Source organism: Lepus europaeus, chromosome 3 (genome assembly GCF_033115175.1).
Source record: "Lepus europaeus isolate LE1 chromosome 3, mLepTim1.pri, whole genome shotgun sequence".
Taxonomy (NCBI): Eukaryota; Metazoa; Chordata; class Mammalia; order Lagomorpha; family Leporidae; genus Lepus; species Lepus europaeus.
Genome location: NC_084829.1, coordinates 132,859,958 through 132,881,520, shown reverse-complemented (window position 1 = coordinate 132,881,520; position 21,563 = coordinate 132,859,958). Strand labels below are relative to the sequence as shown.

Genomic DNA, 21,563 nt, shown 5'->3' with positions numbered 1-21,563 from the left:
ATGAAAACTGACTCGAGGTCCCAAGAATATTACCTTAATATCTTCCAAAGTCAATGCCTCCAGTGACTCAACCAACTCCCACGTGGGCCCTACCTCTTGAAGGTCTTATGTTAATACACAGGGACCAAGCTCCTAATATAGGAGCTATTAGGGGACAAACTGCACCCAAACCCAGAACTGAGTTTCCCCACCTAACTACTTGCAGAGTATCTTGGAGAAATCAACTACAGAGAAAGGTAAACTCTTCATTCATTTTGTGTTTTTCAAATTCTTGGTAGTAGTTAGGAGCTATAACTGGAGTTAGACAAATCTGAAATCATATTTCACTTCTGACCCTCAGGAGTGATTTAGCTAATTTTCACTTTCTTCCTTTGCAAAGCAAAGAGTAAAAGTTGTATGTATTATTTTGAGTTGTTCTGAGAATAAACTTAGGATATTTTATCATGCCTTGGTCCATTGACTGGTATGGGGGTCAATGAGAGTTCTTCATTCTCCCTTGCCCCCTTTTCTTTCTCCTTTACCTTCTTTTTCTCCTCTTATTTTTCCTCTCCTTTATCCCTTCCTCTTTTTGCTTGCTATTTCTCTTTATTATCATTGAGAGTAGCTAAGCTCAAGCTATACTCTCATAGGCAATGTATTCAGTTTCTGCTTTCAAAAGTTCTCACAATGTTAAAAGAAAGGGCTGAATGACATACTGTGGAAGCCACTGTTACAAAATGTTGCCCCATTTTTCCCAACCCCACAGGTTTTGGTGGGTGGGTGGGGAGAGGTGAGAGGTCTAACTTCATTCCTACTGGGTCACTCCATTATGGGGTCTGGCAAAAGAGAAAAACCAGTGTAAAATACCAGTATAAAAATCAACGTCCCACATAGATTGGTAGAAAGCTGCCCTCTACAGGTCTGTAAATATAATATCTAGGTCGGTCGGCGCTGCAGCTCACTAGGCTAATCCTCCCGCCTGCGGCACCGGTACTCCAGGTTCTAGTCCTGGTTGGGGCGCTGCTCCTCTTCCAGTCCAGCTCTCTGCTGTGGCCCGGGAAGGCAGTTTAGGATGGCCCAAGTGCTTGGGCCCTGCACCCGCATGGGAGACCAGGAGAAGCACCTGGCTCCTGGCTTCGGATTGGTGCAGTGCGCCGGCCGTGGCAGCCATTTGGGGGGTGAACCAACGAAAGGAGGACCTTTCTCTCTGTCTCTCTCTCTAACTCTGCCTGTCAAAAAATATATAATATCTAGGTCAGAGATTGAAGTTCAATGAGATTATTATTAAAGCTATAGTTCCCTGGGCTTTCTTCAGAAGAAGGATATACGCCACCTGAAATGTGTAATCTGAGTGGCACATTAACATGCCATTCTTCTATTTGTGGTAGCCACAGAATAGGTATACAGACAGTCCTCAAAAGCTCCACCTTGCAATGTTCATGGAGAAAGCTGACATCAGGATGACCTTATTTAAATAAGTCAACCTGTTTTCTAAAAGTAGTTTTAGGAGATTCATGAGACCTGTTGGCATTTGCTCTATTCTCAGAGTTCCCAGCTAAATAGAATTTTAAAAAATACCAATTTGCTTTTTAGTCTCCATATTATTTTTAGTTTTTTAAACTATTTACTGAGTTTTTACCAAGTCCCAGAGACTAGACTAGTCCACCCTTAACATATAAATCTTATAATTATACTAAGATATTTAGATACAAATACTCTTGTTATAATGCTTTGTTCTAACTTAGGGATTTATATGAAATTTTCTATGTAGTGAACTGACTCAGTAGCTGTGGATTCCAGGCCTGTGGATGGTTAACCATAGGGCTAATTACCATAGGGTAACCATGATGGTTATTTGTTGTGAACTGTATTATAGCTTAATGTTTTAGGAAATAGATAGTTTACTATTCTTTGTAGTCAAGAAGTTGATTGATTTTTTTTTATTTAGTAAATATAAATTTCCAAAGTACAGTTTATGGATTACAATGGCTTCCCCCCCATAATTTCCCTCCCACTTGTGTCCCTCCCATCTCCTGTTCCCTCTCCCATTCCATTCACATCAAGATTCATTTTCAATTATTTTTATATACAGAAGATCAATTTAGTATATATTAAGTAAAGATTGCATCAGTTTGCACCCACACAGAAACACAAAGTGTAAAATACTGTTTCAGTACTAATTATAGCATTACTTCACATTGGACAACACATTAAGGACAGAGATCCCACATGAGAAATAAGTACACAGTGACTCCTGTTGTTGACTTAACAATTTGACACTCTTGTTTATGGCGTCAGTAATCTCCCTAGGCTCTAGTCATGAGTTGCCAAGGCTATGGAAGCCTTTTGAGTTTGCCAACTTCGATCTTATTCCAACAGGGTCATGGTAAAAGTGGAAGTTCTCTCCTCCCTTCAGAGAAAGGTACCTCCTTCTTTGATGGCCCCATTCTTTTACTGGGATCTCACTCACAGAGATCTTTCATTTAGGTCCTCTTTATTTTTTTTCCAGAGTGTCTTGGCTTTCCATTCCTAAAATACTCTCATGGGTGCTTCAGCCATATCCAAATGCCTTAAGGGCTGATTCTGAGGCCAGAGTGCTGTTTAGGACATCTGCCATTCTATGAGTCTGCTGTGTATCCTGCTTCCCATGATGGATCGTTCTCTCCCTTTTTGATTCTATCAGTTAGTATTAGCAGACACTAGTGTTGTTTTTGTGTGATCCCTTTGACTCTTAGACCTATCAGTGTGATCAATTGTGAACTGAAAGTGATCACTTGGACTAGTGAGATGGCATTGGTACATGCCACCTTGATGGGATTGTATTGGAATCCCCTGGCACGTTTCTAACTCCACCATTTGGGGCAAGTCCGATTGAGCATGTCCCAAATTGTACCTCTCCTCCCTCTCTTATTCCCACTCTTATATTTCACAGGGATCACTTTTCAGTTAAAATTTAAACACCTAAGAATAATTGATTGGGCAGAGCGGCAAGTTGGCAGAATAGGAAGGGAGCACACTGATAGTTTGGCAAGACACAGGTTAATAAAAGTGGAGATACTGCAGGGTCAAGGAAGAGTTGGGGAAGAAACAGCAGAGGAAACTCTTCCAGAACTAGTGATTCACAGTGAACCTGCGTGGAGAGCATGGGAGCCCAAGTTCGGGACACCAGCAGCAGACTCAACGCACCAGCGCTGGAATGCGAGGTGAGCCGAACCTCAATAGCCCGAGACACCAGCGGGCAAGCGGAAAGAGGAGATTAGAGGGAACGAGGCTTGAAACTCTGTGGGGAAAAGTTCACCAGGCTAACTAGAAGAGAGAGAGGAAAAAAAAAGTGACTGATACGGACACGAGTTTCTCTCTCTCCGCTCACCCCTCAAAGGCTAGCAAGACAAAGAGCAGGTGCCATTTTGGACATACATCATAAGCAGGGCGACCTCAGGTCTGCACCGGCCCTGAGCCTAGCAGAAAAACCTGACTCTGGGGGGAGGGGTGAAATAACAGGAGATTAGGATCTAACTTGGCAACCCAGTGGGAGACTGCAGGAGAATTGGAGCCCACACTGAGGGCAGCACAGATTCCCTGTGTGGTCCTTGGGAAAGAGCTTCTGATCTCTGGCTCCTGTGAGTATATCATTCACCTGCTAACTACCTCCAATTACGTTCAGCTGTGCGGAATTACTTCCCTTTTGAATCAAAAGAAAAAGAAAGAAAGAAAGAAAGAGAGATTTACCACGCCTAACCTGGGAGTGTCATCTTTGACACACCCTCAACCCTGAGGAACCAAACACAGTTCTCAGGCCACACTCATCTCAAGCCTCTAAGGCTCCACCGAAAGCAGACAGTCCACTTAATATAGAGCCATAGTGTAACAAGAAAAAACACCACAGTGATTTTAAAAAGTAACTTTACATAGGGCATCTAGTCTCTTTCTGGTTGTTCATATTCCAAGTTCAGAAACCCATTTCTCTCAGTTCCATCAGACGTGATAAGACTCTTGAAATTGAGCTACTTTTATATTAAAAATACTTATTTATTTATTTGAAAGGTAGAGTTAACAGAGAGAGAGAGAGAGATTCACTCCCCTAATGGTTGCAATGATCAGAAGTGAGATGATCCAAAGCCAAGATCCAGGAGATTCTTCAGGGTTTACTACTTGGGTGCAGGGGCCCAAACACCTGGGCCATCCTGCTCTGTTTTCCCAGGCCATAGCAGAGAGCTGGATTGGAAATGGAGCAGCCAGGACTCGAACCAGTACCCATATTGATGCTGGAATTGCAGGCAGCAGCTTTACCTGCTATGCCACAGCACTGGCCTCCGAGCATTTTAAATATACTTACATTGGTACCTTAATCCTCTTACTGGAGTCAGCCTCATTATTGATAACATATTAAACTCAAAATTCATCCTGAACTCTTATGCTCATCTTAATACTCTTTTACCTAGAAGCTTTGTTCCCCTGAACTAATTTTTGCTTGAAACGTCTGGTAATGTTAGTATTATCCTCAAAGAATTTCTGCTTTGTGCATTAGTTTACATTGAAAGAACTGTGGGAAATGAAAAATATATAGTTCCAATCAATTATTAAAATAAAGTTCAACGAGGGGTACAATATGTGTAAGAAAGACTAAAACAAAAACAAAAAACGTCCTAGGTTGAGTGCTTACACAGTGGATTAAATCCCATTTGGGATGCCCATATCTCATATTTGAACGCCAGACTCTGTTATGGACTACTTGACTTCCAATCTGTCTTCTAATTAATATGCATTCCGAGAGGCAGCAAGTGATATATTTTTTATTATTTACATATTTGTTTATTTGAGGGTAGAGTTACAGAGAGATGGAGAGACAGGGAGAAAGATCTTCCATCCACCAGTTCACTCCCTGGATGGCTGCAATGGCCAGAGCTGAGCAGATCCAAAGCCAGGAGCCAGGAGCTTCTTCCAGTTCTCCCACGTGGGTGCAGGGACCCAAGCACTCAGGCCATAAGCAGAGAGCTGGATCAGAAGAGGAGCAGCAAAGACATAAACCAGCACCCATATGGGATGCCCGTGCCTGAGGTGGAGATAGCCTATGCCTACTACACCACAGCACAGCCTCACAAGTGATGTCTTTTTTTAAAAATTTCTTTTATTTGACAGATGAGTTAGAAAGTGAGGGAGAGACAGAGAGAAAGATCTTCTTTCCATTGGTTCACTCCCCAGATGGCCACTACGGCTGGCACTGTGCTGATCCGAAGCCAGGGGCCAGGTGCTTCCTCCAGGTCTTCCATGCTGGTGCAGGGCCCAAGGACTTGGGCCATCCTCCACTGCCTTCCCGGACCACAGCAGAGAGCTGGACTGGAAGAGGCACAACCAGGACTAGAATCCGGTGCCCATATGGGTTGCTGGCGCGCAGGCAGAGGATTAACCAAGTGAGCCATGGCGCCGGCCCCCACAAGTGATGTCTTAACTACTTTGATCCCTACCAGGGAAACGCTGGTTGCTCCTTTTCCAGTCCAGCTCTTTGCTGTGGTCTGGGAAGCAGTGGAGGATGGCCCAGGTGCTTGGGCCCCTGCACCCGCATGGGAGACCCGGAGGAAACTCCTGGCTCCTGGCTTCGGATCGGCGCAGCTCTGGCCATTGCAGCCACTTGGGGAGTGCACCAATGGATGGAAGACCTTTCTCTCTGTCTCTCTTTCTCACTGTCTGTAACTCTACCTGTAAAATAAATAAATAGAATCTTAAAAAAAAAGAAAAAACAAACTAACTTAAATCTGATGGCAGTTCATGGTTATAATGTAAACCCTTTGACCCAGACAAGTGATACTTGGTTATGCTCACCTGTGCTGGTGTCCTTGTGAGAAGAGGAAATTCAGATATACAGAGTCACAACGGATGTGAAGGATATGCAAGCCGTGGAGAGAGGATCAGGAAAACCCAAGCTTTCTAGCACCATCTTGGACTTCTAGTCTCTACAAGTGTAAAAAATAAATTTCTGTTATTTAACTCATTCAGTCTGGTTTTTTTGTTATGTCAGCCCTAGAAAGTCATACAGTTGGGAAGAGGATAAAGAACAAAAAGGGTATTTATCCCCCTCCCCCTTTTAAAACTTATTTACTTGAAAGGAAGAGAGAGAGAGAGAGACAGAGAGAGAGAGAGAATGAATCTTCCATCTGCTGGTCCACTCGCTAAATAGCTACAACAGCCAAGTCTGTGCCAGGCCAAAACCAGGAGCCAGGAATGCCATCCTGATCTCCCACATGGGTCAGAGGAACCCAAGTACTTGAGCCATCAGCTACTCTCATCTCAAAATTATTATAGGAAATTGGATAAGAAGTGGAGTAGCCTGTTATCCAAAAGGCAGCCTGAAGCGATATGCTGGCAATGTAAGCAGCTTAAGACATTGTGCCACAATACTAGCCACATGCTGTCTGTCTTCAAGTCTGTATCCTGTCCTATGTATCTTTCATCCTCCTTGGACAAATGGGTGGCAGAGGCATGTTCTCTTCATAATAATGGCATAGAAAGCACTCACTACCACGTGAGTTCTCTTAAGGGTTAGATTTGGAGTTGGCACAGTCTTTTGTCTAGTCAGAATTCTTTCGTCCACAATTTCCCTGATGAACATAGACACAAAATATCCAACAAAATTCCAGCCAATTGAATCTAACAATACATCAGAAAGATCATTCACCCAGACCAAGTGGGATTTATCCTTGGTATGAAAGGATAGTTCAACATTTGCAAATCAATCAATGTGATACATTACATTAACAAACTTAAGAACAAAAATCATATGATATCTCAATTGATGCAGATAAAACATTTGTTAAAGTACAATATCCTTTCATGATGAAATTCTAAACAAATAGGGTAGAAGGAACATCTCTCAACATAATCAAGGCAGTCTATTAGAAACTCACAGCCAACATCTTACTGAATGGGGAAAAGTTGAAAGATTTGCCACTAAGATCTGGAACTAGACAAGGATGCCCACTCTCACCATTGCTATTCAATATAGTCCTGGAAATTTTAGCCAGAGCTATCAGGCCAGAAAAAGAAAGGGATACAAATAGGGAGGGAAGAAGTCAAACTATCCCTCTTTGCAGATGACATGATTCTATATATAGAGGATCTGAAAGATTCCACTAAGAGTCTATTAGAATTCAAAGAAGAGTTTGGTAAAGTAGCAGGATATAACATCAACACACAAAAGACAATAGTCTTTGTATACACAAGCAGTGCCAAGGCTGAGAATGAACTTTTAAGATCAATCCCATTCACAATAGCTACAAAAAATCAAATACCTTGAAATAATTTAACCAAAGATGTCAAAGATGTCTACAATGAGAATTACAAAACATTAAAGAAAGAAATAGAAGATGCAAAAAAATGAAAAAATCTTCCATGATCATGGATTGGAACAATCAACATCATCAATATGTCCATTCTTCCAAAAGCAATTTGCAGATTCAATGCGATACCAATAAAAATACCAATGACACTCTTCTCAGATATAGAAAAAATGATGCTGAAGTTCATATAAAAACACAGGAGACCTTGAATAGCTAAAACAATCTTATACAACAAAAACAAAGCTGGAGGAATCACAATACCAGGTTTCAAGACATACCACAAGGCAGTTATAATCAAAACAGTCTGGTACCAGTACAAAAATAGATGGATAGACCAATGGAGCAGAATAGAAATGCCAGAAATCAATCCAAACATCTACACCCAACTTAAATTCGACCAAGGAGGTAAAACCAATCCCTGGAGCAAGGACAGTCTATTCAACAAATGGTGCTGGGAAAACTGGATTTCCACATACAGAAGTATGAAGCAAGACTCCTACCTTACACCTTACACAAAAGTCCACTCAACATAGATTAAAAATCTAAATCTGTGATCCAACACAATCACCATCAAATTATTGGTGAACATTGGGGAAACCCTGCAAGACACTGGCACAGAAATAGAGTTTTTGGAAAAGACCCCAAAAGCACTGGCAATCAAAGCCAAAATTAACAAATGGAATTACATCAAATTGAGAAATTTCTGTGCTTCAAAAGAAACACTCAGGAAAGTGAAGAGGTAGCTGACAGATTGGGAGAAATTATTTGCAGACTATGCAACTGATAAAGGATTAATAACTAGAATATACAAAGAGATCAAGAAACTCCACAACAATAAAACAAACAATGCAGTTAAGAAATACGCAAAGGACTTAAACAGACATTTTTCAAAAGAGGAAATCCAAATGGCCAACAAATACATGAAAAAATGTTTAGGATCACTAGCCTTCAGGGAAACGCAAATCAAAACCACAATGAGATTTCACCTCACCCCAGTTAGAATGGCTCACATACAGAAATCAATAAACAACAAAGGCTTGAGAGGATGTGGGGAAAAAGTCACCCTAATTTACTGTTGGTGGGACCGTAAACTGGTGAATCCACTATGGAAGACAGTGTGGAGATAATTCAGAATTCTGAGACCTACCGTATGACCCAGCCATCCCACTCTTGGGAATTTACCCAAGAGAAATGAAATCAGCAAATAAAAAGCTATCTGCACCTCCATGTTTATTGCAGTTCAATTCACAAGAGCTAAGACATGGAATCGACTTAAATGCCTGTCAACCGAAGACTGAATAAAGAAATTAGGGGACATATTCACTATGGAATACTACACAGTGGTAAAAAATAAATGAAATCCGGTCATTTGCAACAAAATGGATGAATCTGGAGAACATCCTACTTAGTGAAATAAGCCAGTTGCAAAGAGACAAATACTATATATTTTTCATGATGACTTGACTGTCATGAAACAATTCTTTTTGCTTTTTTTCCTTTTCTCTTCATATTTATTTAACTCTTTACTTAACATAGAGTTAATCATGTGTATAAAGTCAATTGAAGATGAATCTCATTAAAAAAGAAGAATGGGAATAAGAGGAGGAAGAAGTTTGTAACTGTAAAGCTGTATAGTTTTGAACACATTACTACAGACTTACTTCTAAGTATACAGTTTAAAAGCTTGCCATAGACTCTACATCCCATTAAGCTGGGTGGTAAAAATGCCATCTTAAGTGTTAAAGTGATCATTTTAAGTGTTAAAGTGAACATATAGATAAGATTAAGTGTTAAAGTGATCATATAAACAGGATCAAGTGTCTGGTGATAATAATAGAATTAAAAAGGAGAAAATGTTCCAACATGGGAAGCCGTCCAAACTGCAAACTCATACAATGACCATTGCTTTAAGTAGCACTTTGACCTCAGAATCAGCTGTTAAAACATTCTGATCTGGCTGCAAAACCCATGAGAGCATTTCAGGCATGGAAAGCCAAGACACTGTGGCAAAAAAAAAAATGTTCCATGTGAAAGATCTCTGTGAGTGAGACCCCAGTGGAAAGAAGTGGCCATCGAAGAAGGATGTACTTTTCTCTGAAGGGAGGAGAGAACTTCCACTTTGCTTATGGTCTTGTCTAAGTATTGATTCAAAAGGCTTCTATAGCCTAGGCAGCTCATGTCAAGAGCCTTGGGTGATCTCTAACGTCATACATAAGAGTGTTAATTGTTAAATTAACAACAGGAGTCACTGTGCACTAACTTCCCATGCAGGACCTCTGTCCTCCAAGAGTTGCATTATGAGAGTTAACTGTAAAACTTGTTCTCAGGCAGTATTGTGTGTGTGTGTGTGTGTGCAAGTTGTTGAAATCTTTACTTAGCATAGAGTTGGTCTTCTGTGTACAAAGTTAATCAAAAATGAATCTTAGTGGAGAATGGGACTGGGAATGGGAGAGGGAGGAGGAGGTGGTATGGGAGTGTGGGTGGATGGGTGGGTATGGAGGGAAGAATAACTATATTGCTAAAGTTGTACTTATGAAATTTTTATTCATTGATTAAAAGGTTTCTTTTGGAAAATAAATAAAAATATAAGCCGGGTCAAAAAAATGAATTCTTGTCTCCAAAACAAGTCAGATGGCAAATCTCAAGTTCAAAGAACAAGAACGTGTCTTCTAACTTCAATGAAACAAAGACAAGGGTATATATTGGGACTGATAATCTAGCATGAAGATCTTCTTATTTCCTCTTGCAGAAAGACAGAAGAAATAGATGAGAAATGACTTGCTTAGTTATTTATTATTCAATATTGAAGACTCTGGCTCCATGCGGAAGAAGATCATTTTACAAATTTTACGTATAAGAACTAAAAAATTAACATGATAAAAATGTTTGACTGTAAAACTTCAAATGAAATGCTTTTCTAATTACAATTAATAATACTACTGGATCATTCTCTCCCTTTTTGATTCTATCAGTTAGTATTAGCAGACACTTGTCTTGTTTGTGTGATCCCTTTGACTCTTAGACCTATCAGTGTGATCAATTGTGAACTGAAAGTGATCACCTGAACTAGTGAGATGGCATTGGTACATGCCACCTTGATGGGATTGTATTGGAATCCCCTGGCACGTTTCTAACTCCACCATTTGGGGCAAGTCCGATTGAGCATGTCCCAAATTGTACCTCTCCTCCCTCTCTTATCCCCACTCTTATATTTAACAGGGATCACTTTTCAGTTAAAATTTAAACACCTAAGAATAATTGTGTGTTAATTACAGAGTTCAACCACTAGTACTAGAACAACAACAACAACAAATACTAAAAAGGATAAAGTATTACATTGTACATCTAGAGTCAGGACAAGAGCTGATCAGGTCATTGTTTCTTACAGTGTCCATTTCACTTCAACAGGTTTCCCCTTTGCTGCTCAGTCAGTTGTCACCGATCAGGGAAAACAAATGATATTTGTCTTTTGGGACTGGCTTAATTCACAGGCTTCCATAGCCTTGGCAACTCATGACTAGAGCCTAGGGAGATTACTGATGCCATAAACAAGAGTGTCAAATTGTTAAGTCCACAACAGGAGTCACTGTGTACTTACATCTCATGTGGGATCTGTCCTTAATGTGTTGTCTAATGTGAAGTGATACTATAACTAGTACTGAAACAGTATTTTTACACTTTGTGTTTCTGTGTGGGTGCAAATCTTTACTTAGTATATACTGAATCGATCTTCTGTATATAAAGATAATTGGAAATAAAAAAAAGAAAAACCTGGTGTTAAATTGGAAATTGCATAGAAAATTAGTTTTTAAAAAATATCATATAGGATCTCTGTCTTTAATGCACTGTACACTGTTATTTAATGCTATAACTAGTACTCCAACAGTATTTTTTCACTTTGTGTTGTTATGTGGGGGCAAACTGTTGAAATCTTTACTTAATATATACTAAACTGATCTTCTGTATATAAAGAGAATTGAAAATGAATCTTGATGTGAATGGAAGGGGAGAGGGAGCGGGAAAGGGGAGGGTTGCGGGTGGGAGGGAAGTTATGGGGGTGGGGGGAGCCATTGTAACCCATAAGCTGTACTTTGGAAATTTATATTCATTAAATAAAAGTTAAAAAATAAAAAAATACTACTGGTTTGTAAATATCATTCATTTAAAAATAGAGTAAAATAGAAAATGGAATGAATTTTAAAAAGTAAGGATATTTAGGATATTTTCAATGAAAAATTCGCTTTTCTTATGAATATACCTGTATGTGTATTGAGTCAGGATATTAAGAGTATTTTGGAGTCCACTTTGTGGTGTAGTGGATTAAGCAGTTGCTTGATGTTTGCATCCCATATCAGAGTATCAGTTGGACTCCTGCCTGCTCTGTGTCTGATCCAGCTTCCTGCTAATGAGCCTGGGAAAGCGCAGAAGATGGCCCAAGTAGTTGGGTTCCTGCCACACATGTGTGAGACCAGGATGGAGTTCTAGGCTCCTGGTCTCAGCCTGGACCAGCTCTGGTCATTGAGGTCATCTGGGGAGTGAACCCGCAGATGGAAGGCTGTCTCTCTCTCTCCCTTCCTACCCTCCCTAAATAAATAAATCTTTGAAAACTATATTGTCTCCTATAGGTTGTAATATTTAAAAAGTTTGCAAACTAATGTGATTCAGTATTTTCTGTTTTTTTCAAAATTAAATTCAACTGACACAATAATTGTACATGTATGTGATAAAGTATTTTTCAACTATAGTATCTTATTAAGTTTAAATAATTCTAACTTTTAAAAATATTAATTTGGTGGATGAGTAATCCATTTTGAAAGTGAATTTTTAAAAATGTTTTTTATTTCCCTTTGTACAGAGGTCTAATGGAGGAATACTTTACTTTCAATCCATCAACACTTAAGGCAGTTTTAATGAACATGTGGTTTCATTTGTACACTGCTAACACTCATGATTATGGTTACAGGTGGCCTATTCTGGGAATTATTTTTACAGTCATCATAATATTTACCTTCTCTATTTAGCTGGCTCACTGCTAGCTTCCTGATGATGATTTAGAGTGAAAGCAATATTTCTCAATAACATGCTAGTGACTTGTTTCAGAAAGATTTATTATCAGCTTATCTTTCTCAGATTTTAATATTTGCGTCATTCTGTCTATGTTAACTGTGACTTGTAATAGCATAGCAACAAACTCCAGCTGGCTGCAGGTATACAGGAGAAAGGTGCAGAGTGTTCGATCCCAAATGTGTTTCTGCTGCTGGCTCATTTACTGGCTATGGTCACTGCTTACTCTTACCTAACAAGGTAGGTTTGAATACACTGAACAACCACATGAAATCCTACAGATTTACCTGGAGGCCTGGCATAGTATTCAAGGAGAATACTGATGGTAATGAGACTTATTAATGGTTTGATACTTATTCATATATTAACCCTTAGGATTACTTAGTGTGAATGTTAAGGTTCCTATAATTTGGTTACTTACCACTTTAGTAGGGGATGCTTAAAAAAAGTTAAATAGCTTTATGGCTGCTTTTTAAAAATATTTCTTATTAAGAATTCATCTATAGAATACTAGAAAATTTAGAATGCTGAAATTTTCCTTAATCTCTTCCTTTGTAAATTAAGGAGACTTCATGTCATATATACTGGCTGGTTGTAATGTAAAATAAAAGGGCTTCATAGAGGTTTTAAATAAAAATGTATCTTATTGTTACTATATACTAAAGGACTAAAATGGTATTTGCACAAGTATTATTTAGTGAAAAAAAAATGCTGGCACATTCCTAAAATGAGTTCACACTTCTGATCAGGTCACAGGGCTGCCAGATCATGGTATTGATACTGGGAATATTTTTTCTGCCACTGACCTTTTATATATGAGAAGTCTTCAAAAAATTCATGGAAAATCCTTATTATGAATGTAATATGCAAGAATTACAATTTTCTTCCTGTACCAAAATAAATTTTATCTTTTAAAAACTGTATGAGGGGCCGGTACTGTGGCATAGTAGGCTTAGCCTCCGCCTGCTGCACAAGCATCCCATATGGGCACTGATTCATGTCACAGCTGCTCCTCTTCCGAGCCACCTCTCTGCTAATGGCCTGAGAAAGCAGTGGAAGATGCTCAAATGCTTGCAAGGGGTTGGAAGTGAGGAAGGAGGGAGGAACAATGATCTGCAATGGCAAAGGGTTCAAGAGGACACTTACCCTTCCTCCAGGTAATACAGTATGAAAGAGTGTATGGGAAGTATAGAAGACAGCAGCCACCAGAGCTGAAACTGCAGGGGAAGAGGTATCTTAGGGGAGAGAGTTTCAGTGAGAACCAAGAGGGGAAAGCATTTAAAGATAAGAATTCTAGGAGGCAGAATGATGCCCATGGGTTCCAGGGTGCACACTTGGAAGAATTTTGTAATAGTAGAGTGGGAAATAAGTTCAATTAAGAGCAGGATGGGTTTGAAAGTCTAATCAGTTAGAGATGGGTCATGAAACCAGTGGCAAAAGGGATGATGGGTTTAGTGTTGATGACCTTCTGTTGGGAAGTTGGATCACTTTACCAATGAGCTCCTGTCCTACTACACAGATTTATCTCAAATAACTTATACCAACATACTTTTAATTCCTATGCAATTTTAAACATTAGATGATTAGATTGTTTTCACAGACCTGTTGGCTTTGCTAGGTAATGAAGCAGAAATTTGTTAACTTTCTATATTACTATTTCTCTTCAACTCAGTGATTTGTATATAAGGCTAATAATTATGTCTATTTAGTTCAAATCCTTAAAATGAGGAGGAAAAAACCCAAAAACACCACAGACTATTTTGCCAGGCCCTTAAATAAGAATTCAACTCTTAATAGCATCATAAAGCGCTTATTTAAACAACTAAAACTATTTAAAAACAAATGATAGCACTAAAATGCATATGCACACAGTAATGTTCAATATTCCTTAATCTGAGCAAATTATTCTAGCAAAATAGCATTAATATAGTCAATATTTTTACTTTTCTTAAAAAGATTTAATTATATATTTGAAAATCAGAGTTTCGGAGATAGTTTCGGAGAGAGAGAGAGAGAGAGAGAGAGAGAGAGAGATCTTCTATCCACTGGTTCACTACCTATATGGCAGCAATGGCTAAGGCTGGGCCAAGTTGAAGCCAAGGAGCCTGGAGCTTCATCCAGATCTCCCACATGGCTTCAAGGGCCCAAGCACTTTGCTCATCTTTTCCTGTTTTCTCAGGCTATTTACAGAGAACTGGACCAGAAGTCAAGCAGCCAGGACACAAACTGGCACCCATGTGGGATGCTGGTGTTGTACTCAGAGCTTTACCCACTATGCTGCATTGCTGGCCTCTCAGCATATTTTTGATAAGTGACTTATTTGAGAAAATAAGAGAGAGAGAGAGAGAAAAAGACAGAAAGAGCCCCCACCCACTGACTCACTCCCCAAATGCTCATAATAGTTGGCCTGGGCCAGAATTGAAGCAAGGAGCCAGGAATTCAATCCAGACCCTCCATCCCTGTCCTTCACGCATACCCAAGGGTGGCAGAGATACAATTACTTGACCTGTCACATGGTCAGTCACTGCTGCTGCCTGCGGTCTGCACTGGCAGGAAGCTGGAGTCAGGCACCAGAGTGGAGAATCACAAGAATGTGCTCTGATGTGGTATGCAGGCTTCTTAACTGCTAGGCTAAATGCCCACTCCCATATCAACAATTTTAATACACTGTGATTAAGGCTCCATTTCTCTGAAACCAATATGCGTAAATATGAGTTTATAGAAGGCTTTGAGTCATTTTGGTTCTTATTTTGAAATTGATTGAACATTTTACATCCACAAAAGAATAAGGCATATGAAGTTGTGAAATGACTTTCATCTGTGAATTTCTTCTCCTAACATTAGGTGATTTATTTTGTTTTATTTCCAGCCATTACTTTTTTTTGGATCCTAGTTTTTACTCAGAGTACTAATATTACATGAAGTAGGAATATTTGACAGTCAGTGATTAGCAAACACTTCTAAACAGTGATTTTGTATGTTGCTTGAGTCCTTTCAGATGTTGACAGTGTGAGTTAAAAGAAAGAAAAAGGGGAAATAATAAGGAAAAAAGTCTAAGTAGATTTATAAACTAAATGAAGCAGATTAGTTCAATGCAGACTAAAATCTTATAGTAAAATACCCATAACTGTAAAAAAAAAAAGTGAAATTTTAACTATAGTTCAAATATTGCTTTGTTCTACTAACCTAATATAACATTAGCTTATTGTTTGATCTGTTATGGAATAGGCCTATATGTATATTGAAATAAATCATGAACATTTAATGGTATGAATGTTTCTTCTCAGGGATAGAAGATGGAAGGGTATTGGGGTGAGGTGGCTCAAGTCTATTAAAATATACATTTTATTACTTAAAGATTTTATTCTTTCCATTCTAGTTGGAGTAAATTTAGATTTCTGAATGTTTCAAATCTATACCATATGCACAGAAGGGAGGCAAAGAGAAATAAATGAAGATTGACTCTTGGAATTCTAAGAATTGTCAATTTCTAGCATTTTTTTTTTTTTGACAGGCAGAGTGGACAGTGAGAGAGAGAGAGACATAAAGAAAGATCTTCCTTTTGCCGTTGGTTCACCCTCCAATGGCTGCCGCTGCTGGTGCACCACGCTGATCCGAAGGCAGCAGCCAGGCGCTTATCCTGGTCTCCCATGGGGTGCAGGGCCCAAGCACTTGGGCCATCCTCCACTGTACTCCCGGGCCACAGTAGAGAGCTGGCCTGGAAGAGGGGCAACCGGGATAGAATTCGGTGCCCCGACCGGGACTAGAACCCGGTGTGCCGGCACCGCAAGGTGGAGGATTAGCCTATTGAGCCACGGCGCCGGCCTAATTTCTAGCATTTTTATAACATAGAGATAGGCTGTGGAGCTTCATTGAATGCCAGAAATTTACTTTCTTCCTTCAAACATTCTCTATTTAAGTATATACATATATACATAAGTATATACATATATGTGTATATATTCATATATATATGAATATATACATATATGAGAATAATAGAGCAATGGAGCAGGATAATACACTACACATAACTACAAATTATAAAATTTAGCTCAGAATTCTGTAATTGTATTAGAAAAAACAAGTCACTTTCAAACTGAGTCCAGTGAGGTGTGAGAAGAGCAGTGTTGCAGAAGGGGCCATCTCTTTTTAACAAGATTTTCTTTTTACCTATTATATGAATTAAGATTTCATGAAAATAAATTTTTTATGTTTTGTTTTGGTTTGGTTTTTTGACAGGCAGAGTTAGACAGTGAGAGAGAGAGAGAGAGACAGAGAGAAAGTTCTTCCTTTCTGTTGGTTCACCCCCCCAAAATGGCCGCTGCAGCACGCCCTGCGCTGATCCGAAGCCAGGAGCCAAGTGCTTCCTTTTGGTCTCCCATGTGGGTGCAGGGCTCAAGCACTTGGGCCATCCTCCACTGCCTTCCTGGGTCACAGCAGAGAGCTGGACTGGAAGAGGAGCAACCAGGACAGAACCGGCGCCCCAACCGGGACTAGAACCCGGTGTGCCGGCACCGTAGGCAGAGGATTAGCCAAATGAGCCGTGGCGCCGGCCCATAAAAATAAATTTTAATGGGTTTCAGAACTTAAAAAGAGAAGTATCTTATCATGGCTACAGCCCATGCCCAAGCTTAGCTCCCTGTGTTCACATCTCAATCTTCTTTCCTTCGTCCCACATCACTTTTGTCCACATATAAAAAATTCTTAGTAACTGGGACCACAGTATTGTTTCACTACTAGCTTTCTTTATTTAAACCTTCATAAATTATTATATGACCATACAAAGATTAGTATTCCTTAATTGATCTTGGGTTGGTTCTTTTTGAGCAAAAAAAAAAAAAAAACAAAAACAAAAAACAAAACTGGACTTGCAAAACAAAAGGCAAAAAACAAAATCTCTCTTCCCCCCCGAAAAAAGGAAATAGTTGAGACCTCACATCACATTCCAGTTTTAAAAACCAATGGTTTTTATTTAAAGATTTATTTATTTATTTGAAAGCCAGAGTTACATATAGAGAGAAGGGCAGAGGCAGAGAGAGAGAAGAAGAAGAAGAGAGAGAGAGAGAGGTCTTCCATCTGCTGGTTCACTCCTCTATGGGCTGCAACAGCCAGAGCTGCGCCGTTCCAAAGCCAGGAGCCAGGAGCTTCTTCTAGGTCTCCCTCATGGGTGCAGGGGCCCAAGGACTTGGGCCATCATCTACTGCTTTCCCAGGCCATAGCAGAGAGCTGGTTCAGAAGTAGAGCAGCTAGTCTTGAACCAACGCCCATATGGGATGCTGGCACTGAAAGCAGTGGCTTAACCCACTATGCCACAGCACTGGCCCCTAAACCAATGGTTTTTATAAGCCTCAATTTCTTGCCAGTGGGCTGGGACTAATAATACATATACTGTTTTCTTTACAAGGATTGATGTTCATATTGTAGATGTCAAATAAAATGTTAGATAAAGTGAGGCATGAAATAGATGTAGAAGTGCTTTGCAAACTGGAAATAAAATTATGTAAGCTTCTTTTCATTATAATCAATTATAAAATAACAAATACCTTATGTAAAGCATGACCCTGAAAAAAAAAATCACTAGTGGGTATTAATTCTGTGCAAGGAGCACATTTAAAACATCAGTCTTTTTTTTTTTTTCCAATTAACCTGTTTTAATTCTGAATTTGCTGGTAATTTCAGACTACTCTTTAGAATGTAAGCCTCCTCACTAGACTCAGGCTTCCTAGGGATCAAGCTGTTTCCGTAGATTAAGCATGTGTTAATAAAAGTCGTTATTTGACCTTGACCTACGAAACTAGCCGTTTCATATAATTGAACCTAACAATTCAGTTTTGTACTTATAGCACAATGCCCAGCTCCAAATAGAAGTTTAAAAAATTGTTGAATTGAATTATTGAGCTGAACTTGGAAACAAAGCTCCTTCTAGGCTCGCTATTCTTCAACAACAAGTATTAGGCAAATGTGTTTCAAGTAACAGAATCAAATTGCCAATGATTTACTTTTTTTTTTTCAACCCAGGTTTCTAGGATAGGAATGTGTAAATCAAAGGAGAAGGAATCCTGACCAGAATATTATGAATTTGGGTGAAAGTTCACTCAACACACAAAGGGAAAAATAAGCTTGTGGACACCCTCAGAAATGATGCCCTTTTGTCACAGTATCATTAATATCTCCTGTGTGAAGAGCAGCTGGTCGAATGACACGCGTGCATCCCTGTACAGCTTAATGGTGCTGATAATTCTGACCACACTAGTTGGTAATCTGATAGTTATCATTTCCGTGTCACACTTCAAGCAACTTCACACCCCAACCAACTGGCTTATTCATTCCATGGCCACTGTGGACTTTCTGCTGGGATGCCTGGTCATGCCTTATAGCATGGTGAGATCTGTTGAACGCTGCTGGTACTTTGGAGACGTCTTCTGTAAAATTCACACCAGCACTGACATTATGCTGAGCTCAGCATCCATCTTCCACCTGTCTTTCATTTCCATTGACCGTTACTGTGCTGTGTGTGATCCATTAAGATACAAGATCAGGATCAATGTCTTGGTTATTTTTGTAATGATTTTCATCAGTTGGAGTGTCCCTGCTATTTTTGCATTTGCAATGATCTTTCTGGAGCTGAATTTCAAAGGGGTTGAGGAAACGTATTACAAACATGTTCACTGTATAGGCGGCTGCTCAGTCTTCTTCAGCAAAATAGCTGGGATCTTGGCCTTTATGACTTCTTTTTATATACCTGGGTCTATCATGTTGTGTGTCTATTACAGGATATATTTTATAGCTAAGGGGCAGGCAAGATCAATTATCAATTCAAACCAGGAGCTTCAAATTGGATTGGAAGGCAAAAATGGAATTTCACAAAGCAAAGAAAAGAAAGCGGCAAAAACACTAGGGGTTGTGATGGGAGTTTTCCTAATGTGTTGGTGCCCTTTCTTTGTCTGTACAGTCTTGGATCCTTTTCTGGACTACACTATTCCACCCACTTTGAATGATGTATTGATTTGGTTTGGCTATTTGAACTCTACTTTTAACCCAATGGTTTATGCATTTTTCTATCCCTGGTTCAGAACTGCATTGAAGATGATTCTATTTGGTAAAATTTTCCAAAAGGACTCATCTAGGTGTAAATTATTTTTAGAATCAAATACATAGAATTTTATAATCCATAGAATTATTCATGGATTTTGAAATCTATGCAAATGAGTTGTATTTAAAGTATTCATGCAATATGTACATTATGAAAAAACTGCACAATTTCAGAATTTTTTGCCCCCAAGTAAATTTATCTTTTAATCTCATCCCACAAACATTTCTTTCTATTTTTTAAAGATTTATTTATTTATTTATTTGAAAGGCACAGTTACAAAGAGAAAATGAGAGAGAGTCCATTCATTGATTCACTCCCCAAAATGCCTACAACAGCTAGAAGACCAAAACCAGAATCCAAAACTCAACCCATCTTTCCCACCTGGGTGGCAGGATCCTAACCAGCCCTCTGTGATCTGCGTTAGCAGGAAGCTGCAGTCATGAGCCAGAGCTAAGAGTGGATCCCAGGCACAGGGGGACACAAGTGACTTAACCACTAGGCCAAATACTCACCGTTCTCACAAATATTTTGAAGTACCCTCATACACATTGAAGCTTTACAAAACTGGCATTTAAGGACCCACATTCTAAAGAACTTTTCCTGTTCTTAGATGAATGCCATGAATTGAACAGTGGTTCTTTGCTCAGCTGTTCAGTGGTAGAAACCATAGACTGCATTTGGGGATGCAAATTTGAGTGATTTTTGTCATATGTGTATAGATGTCTTTGTCATATAGGAACAGTCAGACCTCTGTGTCTGCAGGACCATAACTGCAGATTCAGACAAACACAGACTGAAAGTACTTGGGAAAACATGGTGTATCTGTATTGAACAAGTACAGATTTGTTTTTCTTGTCATTATTCCTAGCAATATAGGATAACAACTTTTTATATAACATCTACGATGTATTAGGTATTATATCTAATCTAACGCTGATTTAAAATATATGGGAGGATGTGCACAGGCTATATGCGAATACTTGCATTATGCTACTTTTTGTAACAGATTTGAGCATCTATGTAATTTGGTATTGGGTGTATGTGTGGGAGTGTTCATGGAATCAATCCCCCAAAGATACCAATGGTCAACTGTATGTGTGCTTTCTTTGTAAAATCAACTCAAATTTCACATTAAATATTATTATTAAATACTGTTTACACATAATTTTCTATTTATATCCTTATTAAAATATGTATATATTCTAATATTAAAGTATATTGATCTTCAGCTTTTTAAAATAGATTTTTCCAATTCTCATACTGGTAAAAAATTTAAATACTGTATAAAAATAAAACTAAATTTAAAAATATTACTTATAGCTCACTTCCTAAAATTATGCCATTTAAAATTCTTAGAAAATGATACTTAGAATGGTACTTAGAAAAGTACCATTTTCTAGTGGCTATACACTATTATTTTGCATGGATGTACAAATAGTTTTTAGAACATTTACGTGTTGTCTATCATTTTAGGTGTTTCTAATTTCATTTTTTAAGTAATAGAAATTAAATTAAGTTTTCAGCTGTTGACTGTTGCTGAGGCCACAAAAATGTCTGGACTGACTTCACTACATTTTAAGGTTATACTCTGAGTGGCAGTGTAATCATAGGTGCTTTAGAATAAACAAGTTTACACTGCTGGACTCCGTGGTACACAGAAAGGGAAAGAGAGGTAGTCATCCATCAGAAGTAAACTTAAGGGATATAATCAGAATAAATACACCATGCCTGTTAAAATGATATCTACAGAAAGTGAAACAAACAATGGTTTCAAATAGCACACCATAATAGGAAGTGGGTAAACATTCTAAATTATAAGACTTGGTCTGCTGTTGAACTGTTTTCAGATCTATAATCTCAGTCAGGTAAGTCTCTCTCTCTGAGCTCCCCAAATACCTCATGACTCCATGTTAGAACCTCTGCCCTCATTGGACTGTGAGTTGCAGAATTTAGGGATTGTGCTTTATTTATCTTTGTATTCTTTTGGTTATTACTACAACTGACAAGAAAGAAGTCACTCAATGCAGGCTTGTTAGCTGACTAAGTAAATAAGGAATAATAGGATATCTGAGTGAATACAGCTAAAAAAA

The 21,563-nt window shown here is 38.9% G+C and overlaps 1 protein-coding gene across 1 annotated transcript; it reads left to right on the top strand.

The window, feature by feature from the left end:
- Positions 1-18,518: 18,518 nt before the first annotated feature.
- Positions 18,519-19,538, top strand: TAAR1 (trace amine associated receptor 1). Its single transcript, XM_062187726.1, has one exon. It carries the CDS (start codon positions 18,519-18,521, stop codon positions 19,536-19,538), a length of 1,020 nt encoding a protein of 339 aa, XP_062043710.1.
- The last annotated feature ends 2,025 nt before the right edge of the window (positions 19,539-21,563 follow it).